Source organism: Danio rerio, chromosome 8 (genome assembly GCF_049306965.1).
Source record: "Danio rerio strain Tuebingen ecotype United States chromosome 8, GRCz12tu, whole genome shotgun sequence".
NCBI classification, from domain to species: domain Eukaryota; kingdom Metazoa; phylum Chordata; class Actinopteri; order Cypriniformes; family Danionidae; genus Danio; species Danio rerio.
Genome location: NC_133183.1, coordinates 5,000,464 through 5,018,583, shown reverse-complemented (window position 1 = coordinate 5,018,583; position 18,120 = coordinate 5,000,464). Strand labels below are relative to the sequence as shown.

Genomic DNA, 18,120 nt, shown 5'->3' with positions numbered 1-18,120 from the left:
ATCCTGCAGGCGCCCCTGTATGGCCATACACAATAAATGCGCTATATAAATACACATTACATTACTTTTTGCAGTTGAGTCTGTTTTAGTTCGGATCATATTCTTACCACAAACTAACTGCTCCAGGGTTCGTTAGAAAGCGTACTGAAACCACCTCTTCAAGAAGGTCTCGGTACGCTTTTGGTGCACACATAAGTGCCATTGCTGCAATCACACCTACCCAAACGAATCGCACCAAGAGGAAAAACGCACTCAAGTGCGATTCAACCAAACTAAATAAGGCAGGTGTAAAAGAACCCTTAGCTAATATTCAGAATATCTACAGTAACTGATGACATGTGATAATAATTTCAGGACAATCTGGCTGTTTTTGTACCTTTGTAATGGAGTTGATGGTGTCCCAGCTCTGGCTCAGCACCTCAGTGTTGGGGTCATTCATGAGACGCATGAGTCCTGACAGCAGTGTGCGTGTGTGAGCGCTGTAGTCCAGCCGTGTGCGGGAGAAATAGCCGTTGAGGATGGTGATTGAGGCCTGTCTGAGCCCAGCGTCCGCTCCTCGCGTCGCCTCCAGCAGATCTTCAATGATGATCCTCTGACCCACTTCATCCTCCACTGACAGAATCACTGTCTGACAGTTGCTCAGTTCCTGAACACAAGATAAAACACTATTTTTACCTTGATAACAAGAGTTTTGGTAGCAATTATGCACAATTAATTGTATTTACTACAGTTTAAGTCAGAATTATTCGCCCTCCCGTGAATTTTTGGTACTTTTTCCCAAATGATGTTTAACAGAGCAAGGAATTTTTCACAGTATTTCCTATAATGTTTTTCTTCTAGAGAAAGTCTTATTTGTTTTATTTCAGCTAGAATAAAAGCAGTTTTTCTTTTTTTTCTTCTAATAATTCAACTAATAATTCATATGGTAAGTTTGCTATGGTACAGCGTCAGAAAGAAATGATTGACAGCTGTCAGTCACCTGCAGACTCTCCTCTGTGCCCAGCTTGTCTTTGAGAGAGGAGAGCAGAGCGGGCAGGATGACGCCGAGGTGCCGCGTCAGAGCATCTCCCGCCACCGCAGACAGAAACGCCAGCACACGCGTGTTCACCGGAGGAGCCGTCAGCTGCACAGGACACAAATAAACCATCAGAATAACACCATAGTCCAAATATAACAAGTGTGAGGATTATTCTAGTGTCAGCGTGAGACAAACACTCAGAATTCATCCTGAATATCTGATGCAAACTGCTAACAAACATAGAAAACTGCATGCTGTATTGCTCATTTTAAAACAAAATGCATAAATATAATGTAAATGTGGAGAATGATTGACTGACTCAATGCAGTACTCTGGAATGAAAGTCAGATTTATTTGTAAATAAATAACTGCGAGTGTTAAGAGTTTGAGTTTAGTTATTCCATGACAAGATCAATATAGATAGCAATAATATTACATAATTACTTTATATCATAATGATATGGAATGAATGAATAAATAAAATTATAAATGTATCTCTAAATACAAATGCAAATATAAATAAAAAATAATATAGATAAAAAAATGTAAAATAATGATAAAATAAATAAATAAATAAAAACAACTGTATGTACTGGGCAAAATTAAATTGGTATTAACCACATCCAAAATAAAAGTTTGTTTAGACAATTTAAGTGTGTGTACTGTATATTTTTATTTTGTATGTATGCACATGTATATATTCACATGCAAACTTTTTTATATATACTACAGAATATATAAATTCTATATATATTCTATATAAAATATATATGTATATGATACAAATATATATAAATGTAAATGTGTATCATTACACACATACATATATATACATATATACACACACACACACACACACACACATATATATATATATATATATATATATATATATATATATATATATATATACATACATATATATATATATATATATATATATATATATATATATATATATATATATATATATACATATATATATATACATATATATATATATATATATATATATATATATATATATATATATATATATATATATATATATATATATATATATATATATATATATATATATATATATATATAATATATATATAAATAATACACAACATTTATTATGTCAAAACAAACTCTTATTTTGGATGTGATTAAAACTGATTAATACTAAAGATATAAATAAACAACAAAATAAATGTATGTATAAATAAAAATATAACTATACATATAAATACAAATATAAACAAAAAAACAAACAAACAAACAACTGGAAGAATAAATGAATGAATAAATGAATGAATGGATGAATAAATAAATAAATAAATAAATAAACAAACAATGTATGTGTAGGGCAAAAATAAATTGGTATTAACCACATCCAAAATAAAAGTTTGTTTTGACAATTTAAGTGTGTACTGTATATTTTTATTTTGTATGTATGCATGCACATGTATATATGTATATATTTGGGAAAATGCTTATTTATATTTAGATATAAAATATTTATGCATACGATACAAATTATATAGAAATTTAATTTATAGAATATATTTATTGGATATATATCTATTTTGGATGTGATTAAAAGTGATTACTACTAAAGATATAAATAAAAAATAAATGAATATATAAATAAAATAACTATATATATATAAATACAAATATAAACAAACAAACGAACAAACAAACAAGTGGAAGAATAAATAAATAAATGTATGAATGAATTAATTAATTAATTAAAACATAAAAAAAACATTATATATAATTTTTAAGTTTTGTGATTAAAATCTTCCTGGTGACAGATTTTTTAAAAGCATCCATTAAAAAGCTTGGGTGTCAAGAAAACTGGCTATGAATAAAATGCATTACTGTTCAGGCTCACCTTGGGAACCAGGTACGGCAGGACTGAGCGACTCTTCACAGCCATGACCTGCTTCAGTCCATCCAGAGCAAACTCTGACGTCTCCTCGTCCTCCTGCAACAGCAGACAAGGACATTTTCAGTGCTCTTCACAGTCTTCTTTCTTTAACTGTGTCAAAGTAACTGCCAACTCAGAAAGTTTGCTGTCAGTAAGACTTGTTTGCAGAGAAATGAATCTATTTACTCGTCAAGGTCACAATAAAATCCTCAAAAGTGGCAGCAAAACACTTTCTTTCAGATACATTTGAACTGTACAACTTAAGGAGAACAGTTAATGTTTTGAAAAATAATATATGTTCTTCATACTTTTTACATTTAAATATGACAGTACAGGGCAGAATGAGTATGTTGTTTTATTTTTACACATCCAGCTGTTACACTGAATGAAGATTCTACATTATTTCACCTTTATTTTAACCTCTTCTTTTCACTGATGTTACTTTAAATCATTTGATTTGCATTTCATTTATACATGTTCACACATATAACTTTAATTTGACACCAAACTGGATCATCTCATCTGTGTCCTTAGCTGCATTATATTCTTTTTTCTCATTTCATGTATTAGTTTATTATATTCTGTGTTAGCTAAACTAGAGGATGGTGGATGGCATTCGAAATGAAATTTGTCTGACGATTAATTGCCTAAGAAACAATTGTTAGACTAAACAGCTGCAGTCAGAGCAGTCAGTACCAGTTGTTTGAGCAGTGCGGGCAGGATGTCGTCCAGGGCCTGGTGACCGATGGTGGTGTGAAGCTGCTCGAATGTTTTAGCAGCCGCTTCTCGAACCTCCTCCAGCGGGTCACACAGAGCCTTGCGCACGGTGGGCACCAGAGACTCGGAGAACACCAGAACCTGAGCAAACACACAGCTCTTATAGGGACAGTTCACGCAAACATAATTATTACTCAACCTCAAGTGGTTTCAACCTTTAAAAGAAGATATTCTGAAGAAAGCTGAAAACCTGTAACCTTTGACTTCCATTGCAGGAAAAACACATACTTTGAAAGTCAATGGTTACAGGTTTACAGCATTCTTCAAAATATCTTCTTGTGTGTTCAACAAAAAAAAGAAAACTCATTAAATGATGACAGAATTGACCGGAAGAAAGCTGCTGAGCATTATTAGTCCATCAGCTGAAACTCACAGCGTCTTTGCTGGTGGACTTCATGATCTCGCTGAGGCCGATGCAGACACCCTGGCGCTCGTCACTCTTGTCTGAACGCAGACCGTCCTCCAGGATGGGAATGATCTCCGGCAGGATCTTCTCTCCCAGCTTTCTCACCAGGTCACCCAGGGTTCGAGCGGCGATCTGGAAAAGCCAGACAACCAAACATTTAAAAATATTTTTCATTTTTCAATATTTTCATAACATTTTTAACTGCAGTTAGACTGTTAGAATACTAGAAATCAAAATATATGCAAAGAACAAAATAATAATTGATTAAAAAATCATTACATATAATGTGTGACAATAAACAGAGTTTTTAATAAATAAGAAGATGTATTAATTAATTTTATTTTGCAAATACATATTCAAATAAATAATATCAATATAATTTTAAAAATCTATTTAATAGTTATTTGACAATTTAATAATAAAAAAAAAATTTAATTATAAGGAAATATGAATATTCAAATATTTCCAATACTATTCACTATAATAATAATAATAATAATAATAATAATAATAATAATAATAATAATAATAATAATAATGTCATAATATGCAATTGTCACAATATATACAATAAATGTATTTTTTAATATTGATCAAAATTTTTAAATATTTTAAAACAGTACAGCACAATGCACATAATGCTAAATGCAAACTGTTTTCCAGATGTCAAAAGTTCAACTATAATACATAATCGCTTATTAAATAAATACATGAAAAATATATAAATATAAATACAACAAAATACCTTTTTAATATTTATAAAATGTAAATCCACACACTGTTTTCCAAATGTAAAAAGTTGGACTATAATGCATTAATGGTTAATAAATAAATAAATTAATTAATTTAACATAAGGAAATATTAATACATTTTAAAAATTCCAATATGACATAATCACTATAATAATAATAATAATGATAATCACTATAATAATAGTAATAATAATAATAAAATAATAATGCTATATTAAGCAAACATAAAATGTCACAATATAAATACAACAAAAGTAACTTTTTAATATTTAAAATATATATTTTAAAACATTACAGCACAATGCACATAATGCTAAATCCACACTGTTTTACAAATGCCAAAAAGAATACTATAATGGTGATTAAGGCTTAGTAAATAACTAAATAACATAAACAAAAGAAAATATGAATAATTAAAAATGTCCGATATTAAGTAAATCAATACTATTGACCTTATTCTAAAATGTGGAAGTGCGCCTGTATTCGAGATCGTTTTAGAACTTCCGATTCAGTCGCCAATGGGAGAAACGACTAGGAATAATAAACGGCAGAAAACGGTCAAACTACTTGCTCTACAAACTAATATTTGCATTACTATACAGAACAAGTAGAAAAATACAATAAGAAAATATCAGTTTGCAACATCAAACAGCGTAACGAGCAGTTTTTAACTTAGTGCTGTCTAAAAATGAATAAAAAGTGAATGAGACCAGAAGTCTCAAGCCAAAAAGATTCAAATGGCTGCGCCCGCTCGTCAGCAAAGAATAAGGTGAATAGTAATAATAATAATAACAATGCTATATTAAGTAAATATAGTAGATCACAATATATAAACAATAAAATACATTATTATTATTGATTAAACATTATGGCACAATGCACACTATAATGCATTAATGCTTATTAAATTTATAAATAAATCAAAAAAATGAAATCACATCCCTTTCAAAACCAGACAAAACTCCTGTAACAGTTATGATGTGTGTTAACACAGAAACTTATTTCCAAAAGCCACACATGCCTATTTATTTATTATATATATTTTTCTTATATTTTAAATCGGACTATTAATTAAACGTGACTGTAGTTATATACAGTTCAATTCAACTCATCTTTATTTCTCTAGCACTTTTACAATGTAGATTGTGTCAAAGCAGCTTAACACAGAAGTTCTAGTAAATTGAATCTGTGTCAGTCCAGTTTTCAGAGTTGAGATCAGTTCAGTTGAGTCTGGTATAAATGTATGCATGTACCGTTCTCTTGTCGGGGCAGGTGGAGGCCAGGAAGCCCAGGAGCAGCGTGAAGAGTGTGGGCAGGATTTCTCTGAGGGTTCGAGGAGTGTTTGACACCACAATCTTCCACACATGAAGAGACGCCTGTCGGACCACCAGCTGTGTGTCTGAGCGGCCCATGTAGAGTCCAGACAGCACACGGTTACGCCTCTCTGCACCCAGAGCTGAGATAATGGCCTGAGGATAACCACAAACATTTATACACAACTCGTCTTTTTAAACATGTTTCTTTCTATTGTTATAGCAAATGGACAAAAGAAAACGATCATAAAAAGTTTAAATCAAACATATATCAAATATTTATTTACCTTATTTAAATATGATTAAGGTTTTTCCAAACATAAAAACATGTCTTATAAATTATAAATCTAGTTATTTAATCAATAAGAGCTTATTTTACATATTATTAAATCAATATGTAAAAAAATATGTAGAAATTTGACCAAAGAAATTTTTTGATTAAGAAAATTGATATCATCTTAAAATTTACTTAATTTAATAATAAAATAATAGATTCCAATATTAAAAAACACAAAATTACAAAATTTTCTTTCACTCAGTACATGGAACAAGATTGCAAATAAACATTAAGAAAATTAAAATGTTTTTTATAAAACTATTTATTATTTATTTACTAAAAGAATTCCTTAAATACTTTTTAAACAAAGGAGACTTTAGAAAAATATATTTTTATTAGGAAAAAGGTTTTCCCTAATATAAAAACATTTCTTTCTTTCTTTTTTTCCTTTCTTTCTTTCTTTCTTTCTTTATTGATTGAATCAATATGAGCTTCAATTCTTTCCTTAAATTTGGTTTTTAAAAATATGTAAAAAATAAAAAAAATGATCTATTTAATATTTAAATTTATTGAACCAGTACAGTATTAAGAAAACAGAGCTCATGTTAACAATTGATATATAAATCTATAATCTCTAAATAAAAATATTTAAAATAACAACATTTTTTTTTATTTATTTACTAAAAGAATTCCTTAAAAAATTTGAAGAAAGACACTTTTTAAAAAGATTATTAAGGTTTCTTCTAATATAAAAACATGCATCAATCAGAACTTCAGTTGTTTCCTTGAAAATGGGTTAAAACAACTCTGTAAAAATGAAGAGAAAAGATCAACTAATCACTAATGAATTATTTTAATTTAACAAGTACGATACTAAGAAAATAGAGTTCATGTTAAATTTTTTTTACTTAATTAAATATAAATCTGGGGGCGAGGCAGTGGTGCAGTAGGTAGTGTTGTCGCCTCACAGCAAGAAGGTTGCTGGGTCGCCAATTCGAGCCTCGGCTCAGTTGGCATTTCTGTGTGGAGTTTGCATGTTCTCCCTGCATTCGCGTGGGTTTCCTCCAGGTGCTCCGGTTTCCCACACAGTCCAAAGACATGTGGTACAGGTGAATTGGGTAGGCTAAATTGTCAGTAGTGTATGAGTGTGTGTGTGTGTGTGTGTGTGTGTGTGTGTGTGTGTGTGTGTGTGTGTGTGTGTGTGAGTGTGTGTGTGTGAGTGTGTGTGTGGATGTTTCCCAGAGATGGGTTGCGGCTGGAAGGGCATCCACTGCGTAAAAACTTGCTGGATAAGTTGGCGGTTCATTCCGCTGTGGCGACCCCGGATTAATAAAAGGACTAAGCCGACAAGAAAATGAATGAATGAATGAATGAATATAAATCTATAATCTAATAAAATTATTAAAATACTTTGGAAAAAAGAATGTTTAAAAAGATAATAAAAAAAAAGAAGATTATTAAGGTTTTTCCATAAAATAAAAGCATGTATAATAAATAATAAATTATTTATTTATCTAATTAATCAGAGCTTCAACTGTTTTTTTAAATTTGGGTTAAAAAGTAAGAATGAAAGAAAATGATCAATTAACTAATTAGTACTTATTTTAATTTCTTTATCAAGCACAGTATTACAAAAAATTGACCTCATATTAAAAATTGATTAACTTAAATAATAGATTAAAATATTGAAATTACAAAATATTACATTTGCTTTCACTCAGTACATGAACAGGAATAAAATAAAAAACAAATTTTATTATTATTTTTTTTATTAACTCCCAGTCATGGGTTGCAGCTGGAAGGGCATCCGCTGCGTAAAACATATGCTGAGTAAGTTGGCAGTTCATTCCGCTGAGGTGCCTCTGTTTAATAAAGGGACTAAGCCGAAAAGAAAATAAATTAATGAATTATTTTATTTAATATTATTATTAAATCTAATTATTATTAAAAAGTAATTATTTAAAAAATTAATTGTTTATTACTTATTTCTTAAATGCATAAACTATTTAAACAGATTGTTTTACTAATAATTGATTAGGAAATGTAAGAAAATATCATTCCTTACATTAACTTTAACTTTTAATATAAAACATTTAAGTATTATTAAAAACTCCTTATAAATAACTTCTAATAATAACTAATTATTAGAGTTAGCACTCCAGTGATGGCCTGGGAATACTGCACACAGACACAACAGGAAGCCAGGGCTGTATTGTGTCACTGTAATGAAAGCTGCTCTGTCAGACGGTGAGCTGAGGGCTCATTATATGACAGCGTACCTTATTTGACTGGGCCGTGCCAAAGTTGTCATCCTCTGATGCTGTTTCTGTTGTCATCTTTCCTGTTACCCCCGAGATATGGAACAGCAGGTCTCCTAGCAACTGCACAGAGCTGAATCTGCAAGACCACAAGCATCAGCATCATCATCATCGACATGGGTTTCTCTCTGTCCAAACCTGATATTCAGAAATCAGTGCAGTTGATGACCTGCATATGATGCAGGTATTTGGGCTTTTTTATCGTAATGTCTGGCTGATATTTTTGTGCCTCCCTTTTTTCTAATAAAATTTAACATTGTAGTACTGAAGATGTGATACGAAAAATAGCTTGAATTAAACAGACAAAACTAAGACCTGTCTAGTCAGTAATAGGAATAATGGCACTATAAATAATGCTACTAACGTCAATACTTTTTTCAGTAACGAGTAATCAAATCCCTCGTTACAATGCCCTTACCGTTATATTTTATATTTACTATATAGTCATTAGACTAATTCGATTTGTACGTAACGCAATATTTTACTTTCGTTGGTAATTACTTACTTTTATAATGATGTAACTCAGTTATTATTTGTGAGAAGTAACTAGTAGCTATAACCAATTACTCTTTTAAAGGAACGTGCCCAACACTGATAATCAGTACACTAATGACCTTATTCTTTAACGCACTCGTTTTTGCGATTGTTTTAGAACTTCTGATTCAGTTTCCTATGGGAGAAATGACTTGGAATAATAAACGGCAAAAAACGGTCAAACTACTGGCTCTACAAACAAGTGTGTTCATGACTACACAGACAAAATAGAATAATATAATAAGAAAATATCAGTTTTTACTCTGTTTTCTCACTGCCAACACAGGAACTCTGGAATGATGTGTATATGTGTGTGTATATATATCTATATTAGGGATGTAATGGTATTGTAAATACCGTCATACCGCAATAGCAATTTTTTTCGGTATTACCGTAGTCGCATGACTCTGTAAAACTATAGGTCTTCTGAGAAAATTTGCGAATCAGGCGAATGAAGTGAACGGGAGGTAGCGGAAACTACAATTCCCATCAGCCCAGGCGTGGCCATCATCCTTTGCGGTCTGTTGTCGATACAGATCCAGTAATGCGGAAATGCAGTGTGCTGCTAGAAGCGGGGATGAAAAAGAGCTGGAAATGATCGAAACCCAAAGCGGGTGTTGTCGCCGCGCGAGTACTGAATAGCGGTGTTGTCGCGCGTGTTCTGATCAGCTGTGTTGTCGTGCGCGTACTGTAAAGCGGGGAGGGGGGGGGTTGAGCGCGCATACTCAAGAGCGGTGTTGTCGCGTGCCTACTGAAGGGCAGGACGGAGGGTGTGTCGCGTCGCGAGGGCACTTTTGATCATTTTGGAAGGGCATTTTCTATCCAAGACTAAAAAGGGCATGTGCACTGCACAGGCTGAGCCCTATGTGTGCAGGTGCCTGTAAGTTGGGGAATACGACTAATAACAGTCATGGGGACTGCAGAAACACAGCATACGGTTCAGATTGATGCAGACATTGACTTGTACTGCAAAGAGACCTTTATCTCACTCATGGTTTGTCCTCTCAAGTGGGGGAAAGACAATGCACAACGTTACCCACTGCTGTCAACCTGGGCCAAGTCATATCTCTGTCCCAGAAACCTCAGTCTCAAATGAGAGGTTTTTTTCTGTTGCAGGGGACATTGTAAAGTGAGTGAGTGAGTGATTAAATGTTGAATGTGATGAGTTTTCAACAATACTAAATTGAAACTTTATTTTTTTACATGGTTTAATAATTTTTTGTTATTAAAATTGAAGTTCCTGTTTCAAAGCTTACAGATAGATGACTAATTTGTATGTCATTGACACTTTTGGCACTTTTTTGGAGTATTTTCATAAGTTTTGTTTTTCCTGTAAATGATTCAATAAATACCGTACCGTGACATTCATACCGAGATATTACCGTACTGTGAAATTCTGATGCCGTTACATCCCTAATATATATATATATATATATATATATATATATATATATATATATATATATATATATATATATGTATGTATGTATGTATGTATGTATGTATGTATGTATGTATGTATGTATGTGTATGTGTTTTAGAGCTGCACGATTCTGGCTAAAATGAGAATCGCGATTTTTTTGCTTAAAATAAAGATTTTAGCATTAGCATTAGAATCATTATCCACATGCCAGCATAACAGCATCATAAATATCAGGATTAGTATCAAAACCTTGACTGACCAACACTAACTCATGTCAATCCGTAACATTTTGATTTAGCGGCTAATTCGTATCAATTTGTATGACTGTACATTTAAATGAGATTTGCTCATCTCATACCGAAGATACCGTTAAGGGGTGGGGTTTGGTGCATGGCTCCTTTCAAAAATTGTACATTTTCATACGCCATTAAACTTGAATTTGCACAAATTAGCCGCTGACAAAATGTAAAATAGTAACGTTTTCTGGTGAGATCAGCCTGAGTTAGCAGGCATCTGAAACTGGGGATGTATGGATGAAGGCAGTGTTTAAAGGTTGAAGTTCTCACCTGATCCTCCAGAGGTCATCAAACAGGCCCTGCTCCAGCTCGGGCAGCAGTAGAGCGATGGCCGTCTCTGCGTACATGCTGATGATCCTCTGACCCGCACGCAGAGCTGTGTCTCGAACATACTCGTTCTCATCAGCCAGAGCCTGAACACACACACACACAAAGAGAACTTACACTTGACTGCAGCAATATTCCTCTATTAACGACTTATAAATAGGGATGCACCAAATCTTCCAAATAGTCCTTGCTGTAACACTGTAATGCGCATGTGCAACATGATCATGCATTGACATTTACATCTAGTCATTTAGCAGACGCTTTTATCCAAAGCGACTAACAAATGAGGAAGCAATTTACACAACTATAAGAGCAACAATGAATAAGTGCTGTAGGCAAGTTTCAGGTGTGTAAAGTGTAATGCTGCGTTCACACCAGACCCGGCACGCGAGTCAAGCGCGAGTGATTTACATGTTAAGTCAATGCAAACGCCCGAATAGACATCCTCCGGCGCGATACGCGTGAATGACGTGGCGCGAATGACGCAAATTGCACAAATGGCGCGGGGCAAATTGAGCGTTTTGCGCGTTTGACGCGCTTAACGGGCGTTTCGCGCGAATCTCTCGATTTCGAAAATCTGAACTTCAGCGTACATTCGCGCCGCGTTAACCAATCAGAAGCTTGCTCTTGTGGGGACGTGATTGTGACGTAGAACCTGTTGTCGGTGTTCTGAGGGAAATCCTCCAGCCTTCACCGACAACAGTTCATCAAACTGGGCTTGGCTCAGTCAGAAGCACCGCTGAAAGCCTCCATCATTCAGGTTCAGTTTCTGGAGGAGTTTATGAGCTCACAGAGCTGGATGCACCTCTGAAATAATGTAGTGGACTCAGACACGACCCTAAACGTATCGACGCTTTTTCAGTCTTCATAAAGCACATAAACACTGTTATTTTCTTCATAAAATCCATGTTAGCCATTTAGCTATGAAGCTAGAGTCTTTGGGCAGACAGAAGCCCTGCCCATCACGCGAATCCGCGTCTGTTCTGATGTAAATTTGACACGTGAATGAAGCGGGGTTTGACGCGCGTATGAAGCGAGTAAACTCAAATGTTCACGCGGCCATTTACGTGTGAAAAGCGCGACTTATCCATGCGTTCTGCTTCTGGTGTGAACACAGCATGAGAAGCAAAACATCAGTAATTAAATTTTTTATTTTTTTTGTAATACAGTTAGCGGTGGATCTAGAGAGGCAATTGCAGATTAGGAAGGGAAGTGGAGACTAAATAGTTAAGATTTTAGTTGTTTCTTTAAGACAGTGAGAGACTCTGCCGTTCTGATGCAGTTAGGGACTTCATTCCACCAACTGCGCAGATTGAATGTGAGAGTTCGGGAAAGTGATTTCTTCCCTCTTTTTGATGGAACCACAAGGCGACGTTCATTCACAGAACGCAAGTTTCTGGAGGGCACATAAATCTGCAGAAGTGAGAGCAGATAAGAAGGAGCAAAGCCAGAAGTCGCTTTGTAAGCAAACATCAGAGCTTTGAATTTGATGCGAGCAGCAACTGGCAGCCAGTGCAAACGGATGAGTAGCGGAGTGACATGTGCTCTTTTAGATTCATTAAAGACCACTCGTGCTGCTGCGTTCTGAAGCAGCTGAAGAGGCTTGATAGAGTTAGCTGGAAGCCCGGCTAGTAGAGAACTGCAATAGTCCAGTGTGGAGAGAACAAGAGCTTGAACAAGGAGTTGAGCTGCATGTTCAGATAGGAAGGGTCGGACCTTTCTGATGTTATAGAGTGTGAACCTGCAAGATCGAGCAGTTCTAGAAATGTGGTCAGAGAAGTTTAGTTGGTCATCAATCGTTACTCCAAGGCTTTTCACCATTTTGAATGCAGTAATGGTTGCCCCATCCATCTGGATTGAAAATTTATGGTGTAGAGTCGGGTTGGCAGAAACTTCATCATGCATGCACTACATCATAAATATTAAGGTGAGCATTTGCTGGATGTTTTTAATGCACATTTTAGCTGTGTTTAAACCACAATTCTTCTTTATTCATGTTTTAATGTCAGTTTAAGGTCATATCAGCAGCACTGGGTATATTCATGGCAACACTTGTACAATTTACAAAGTCCTTTGAATTTGATCAATAAATAATATAGTAAAATTCCTCCAAGACACATTTTTTAAACATTTCTCTTATAATAACTGCTTCTATACATGTTGACTTGCACAGAGGAAAACAATCCTGTTCTATGACAAGTTTAAAACATTCCTCAAAATATCTCCTTTTGAATTTACCTTTTTGGGGGTGAACTATACATTTATTATGCATCTTCACGTTAAAAAAAAATTGAAAATGGATATAAATCTACTTTATGATTAAAAATGAAGCATTTATTAACTTAAACAAATACGGTGGCATCAAACACTCCAGATTTAACTGCAATATGTATGCCAGATGATCAGACAGTACCTTTAAGATGCAGGGGATGATGGGACCCACATATGGGGTGAACTTGTCCCCGAAGGTCAGAGGAAGGTAGATAAACATCATGATATATCCGTCTCGGACGTGAGAGGCGATGTCCACTTTACTGGCCGTCTGAACCACATCTGGCATCAGTTTATCCAGCTTCTCCACACCTAGAGCCGCCATCACCTCAGCCAGACCTGAAGACCATGAAGAAGAGGAGAGAGAAACACCATTACAAATCCAACGATACAGCGTCTCACATCTGTGAACAGCAGTTATGGGTGAAAAACTATAAGATGTGGCTTCTTCTTTGGCTCTCGGCGAAGGCGGTCGCACTTTGTTCCTCTCTGTCCCATATCATTACTGGCTGGCTCCTCTTGTCTCATCTTATTCTATCTCTGAGGCTCTCCGTGCCCTGTTATCCAAACGAATAAGAAACTATGGATTTGATCAACTGGTCTCTCAACACGATTGACACCATCTTCTCCATGAGAAATTTGGGCTCAGGAGAGCCCACTTGTCCTACGGGGACGTTTGCAGCTGGATACATGATGGACCGGGGGGAGAAGTGGCGCATCTTGTGTCTGGCTGCTCTGTCCCTGGACGATATTGAAGATATCTACCTATTCGGAACTTTGATATCAGGGTTTCTGCAGATGGGCTCATGCAGGGCCCTGGGGTATCAACGATTAATAAAAAGCGGTCAGTGCTGCTCAAAACTCCACCAAGCTGGCCAGCTTGATTGAAACGGTTAATAACCAGACTGTAGTCTTAGACCCCAAATTGGAAAACATTGGGGTAAAACTAGCGGCTTTGCAACAAGATTTGACCAGACCCGGAGACCAGTGACGGACATTGAATAACTGTGAAGTGACAGATATTGATCCAAATTTTAAATACTTTTCTTCTCTTTCGGCTTCCCTATGGCTCGACTGGAGACAAACAACTCTTCCCAGATAGCAAGATAATGGAGACGCTCTGAATTCCTGCTCCCTGTCAAGGACACCTGTTGGACTCTACAGGCTTTCATGCACGCACGCACGCACGCACGCACGCACGCACGCACGCACGCACGCACGCACACACACACACACACACACACACACACACACACACACACACACACACACACACACACACACACACACACACACACACACACACACACACACACACACACCTACAGATGGACAATTACTACCTAGCCTAGTGGGTAGGCGGGTCTGTGACTAGCGCCTCCTGGCTGCTGGACCAGATGGCTGCCCGCCCTCCACTGATTATATCCACATCCCCTGTTACAATGTTAACAGCTCTCTGTAATATTTCAGCATGCTTTCACTTTCGTATTTTGACATGAAACCCACATTTACCGGTAGAAATGACATCTTACGCTACTTATAATTCTCTCTTTATAGCCAAACAAGCCTATGACATATCCATAATATTCTGTGATATAGCCTGGCTCGGATCGTTTTGCTTTCTCACAACAATCGATCCACTCCTGAGTTTGTTTCAATTGAGCCGAGACCACCTCATTCAGGCGATCTCGGACCGATTGACTTGGCGCAGATGCAAGAGTGATTGCTGGATTCACATATGCCAAACAATAAACACTAACTGGGGAAACGAGCCAGGTTTCGAAACAAAATTCTAGGTGTGAAAGCACCCTAAGACACTTCTGTTATCATGCTCTTTTCTCATGTGAAACAGTGATTATAGGTCCAAATAATCATAAAACAATGACAGTGATTAATTATAAATATAAATAAATATAATTGCTTTATGAATTATACCATATTAGACAAGTGTATATTTTTTTCAAATATTAAGATGGCAAGATGAAAATTAATTCTGATACCTAATAATTTATTTAAAAACACACCTAATGTAGCTTTACATTCCAATAAATAAAATTTAATAACATTGCTTGTTTTCTTGCATCACTTTTTTTAATGAAACTCATAACTCTTTTAATATTTAAACGGTGCTCTATTCATTCTAATGTTCTCCTTAAAAGGATAGTTCACCCAAAACTGAACCTCTCTTTAAACTCTCCTTCGTGTGGGTTTTAAACCTTTATTAGTTTCTATCTTCTGCTGAACACAAAAGATGTTGTTTAGAAAAATGCTGGTTGCCAACAACATTCTTCAAAATATCTTCTTTTTGCGTTCAACAGAACTCAAACATGCTTAGAACAAGTGAAGAGTGAGTAAATGACGAGAGACTTCATTTTTGTGAGAACTATGCCTTTAAGAGTAATGAATTGTGGTTTTGGGATCTGAGCATCGGTGGATTTGCTCTTCAGTATTTGGACTTTCAGCAGTAAAAAAAACACACTGAACTAAACTAAACTGCACTTCAACTGTTTCAATTTACTTCAACTTCTATGCTAACCTGCTTTGACACAATCTTCATTGTGAAAGTGATATAAAAATAAAGATGAATTGGGTTAGTGTGTGTTGGGTTAGTGTGTGTTGTGCATGTGTCTGCTGCCCTCTACTGGTCTGTTCTCACCTTGCGCAGCTCCTGATCGATCCACTGAGCTCTGTTCAGACGCCAGAGTCTCCATCAGCCACGGCAGCAGATCCTCAAAGGAGGACTCACCCATTCCCTTCACCATCGCACCCAGAGCCTTCGCTGACACCGTCCGCACCTAAAAGAGCACACACACTAATGAGACACACAACACAGACAGAAAGAATGCGCGCACACACAGCACTGATCAAGACAGCTTCACAGGACAGGCAGCATTACCTCTGGCACAGGGTCCAGCAGAGATGCTTTGAGGCCTGGAATCACACTGGGCAAATACGGAGACAGATCCTGAAAACACATACATACAGTAAATCTATGAGCCATTTAAAGCCATTCATGTGTTACACTGATTTACCAGGGTTAATCCATATTCTTAACCAGAATTATTGTGTCACTTGGCATAAGGTTGCTTATAGCTACATCACAATGACAATTAAAATACTTAAAATAGTTGTAAAAACTATGTATTTTGTCAGTAAAACACTATAATATAAATATATATAATATTTATGGATGAAAACACATGAATGAACCAGTGTTCTGTGCATCATGTACCTTCTGGTCAGTGAGTGAGTACATGTTTCCGATGATCTGCGCCGCCATCTTGCGCGTGTCGGTGGATCTGTCCTGGAAGGCTCTCTGGACGATGGGCATGATCAGAGCCAGAGATGGAGCATCGATGAAATGCACAAACTTGGTGTCCAGCAGTGTCTGCAGGCAGTGCTGCGTCCTGTGAGACGGGTCAGTCAGAGCGTCCAGCAGGATCGGGGTGATCGCTGAACAAATCACAAAAATCAAACCAGTGTGATCTCAAAAAAAAAAACTGACCATGTTTAATTTTTTCAGTAAAGTTTGAAAACTTTAAACCAATTTCCTTCATCTCATTGCCAAACAGAACACCACACGGACCAGTAGGAGTTTTATTACATATCAGAAATCTTCATAGACTTACAGATTTAGATTTTTTCTTCAAAGGTTGAATATTTTTCATAAGATCACAAGATAATTTTTCATACAAACCTCTAGTGTGGCTCAGAATGTTTCTGGGAAGTTTTAGCCCCAAACATCAGACAGATTATTTATTATAGTTAACCAAATTCTGCCCTATTTGGGAGTGAGCAAAAACTTGCTGTTTTTTGTGTGTGTGTCCCTTTAAATTCAAATGCTTTGAAGAAGGGGGTAGAGCTTTAGGGTGCTTTCACACCTACACTTTTGTTTCGGAACCTATCTCGTTTGCCCAGTTAGCGCAGTTCGTTTGGCAAATGTGAAACCACCAATCGCACTCGGATCTGCGACAAAACAATCGATCCGAGATCGCTTGAAAGAGGTGGTCTCGGCTCGATTGAAACAAACTCTGGAGGGGATCGATTGTAGTGACAAAGCAAACGATCCGAGCCCGGCTATATCACAGTGTTGTATGGATAGGTCATATGCATACGGCTATATGAAGAGAGAATTATGAGTAGGGCGGGAGGTAATTCAACAGACATCCCAAGTCTCCCGCAAGTTTCGGTAGTCACCCGCAAATGCACAGAGACTCCCGGATGCCCGCACACAAGTGATAATCTCCCGGTAATCACGCGTCTCCCTCCCAGTCCTAAAATACCTGGCGTACCCTTCTCACCCCTCTCCACCGCATCCCTCCACACTTTTCAGACACGTCGCACGCACCTTGTCAAACACCACCAACCACCACCCCCCATGAAAGCTGAGCGGGACTCTGCAAAATAAACCGTGAAACTCGGACCAATGTGAGTAGAGTTTACTCACGTGACTTGTTTTAGCCCTTTTGGTCCGTTTAGAACAGGG

The 18,120-nt window shown here is 36.2% G+C and overlaps 1 protein-coding gene across 2 annotated transcripts in view; it reads right to left on the bottom strand.

Moving 5' to 3' along the window:
- Positions 1-18,120, bottom strand: part of gcn1 (GCN1 activator of EIF2AK4) — a 779,792-nt gene that overhangs the window by 689,495 nt on the left and 72,177 nt on the right. For both annotated transcript variants that reach the window (XR_012384057.1, XM_073910032.1), the window contains exons 38-49: positions 16,867-17,087; positions 16,531-16,599; positions 16,291-16,429; positions 13,777-13,973; positions 11,307-11,449; positions 8,745-8,862; positions 6,129-6,344; positions 4,090-4,254; positions 3,636-3,797; positions 2,904-2,996; positions 980-1,123; positions 377-646 (exon numbers count right to left, since the gene is read on the bottom strand). Coding sequence is in view for 1 of the 2 variants with exons in the window: in XM_073910032.1 (XP_073766133.1) it covers positions 377-646; positions 980-1,123; positions 2,904-2,996; positions 3,636-3,797; positions 4,090-4,254; positions 6,129-6,344; positions 8,745-8,862; positions 11,307-11,449; positions 13,777-13,973; positions 16,291-16,429; positions 16,531-16,599; positions 16,867-17,087 (1,937 nt within the window). In the remaining variant the exon portion in view is untranslated. The remainder of the gene's footprint in view (positions 1-376; positions 647-979; positions 1,124-2,903; positions 2,997-3,635; positions 3,798-4,089; positions 4,255-6,128; positions 6,345-8,744; positions 8,863-11,306; positions 11,450-13,776; positions 13,974-16,290; positions 16,430-16,530; positions 16,600-16,866; positions 17,088-18,120) is intronic.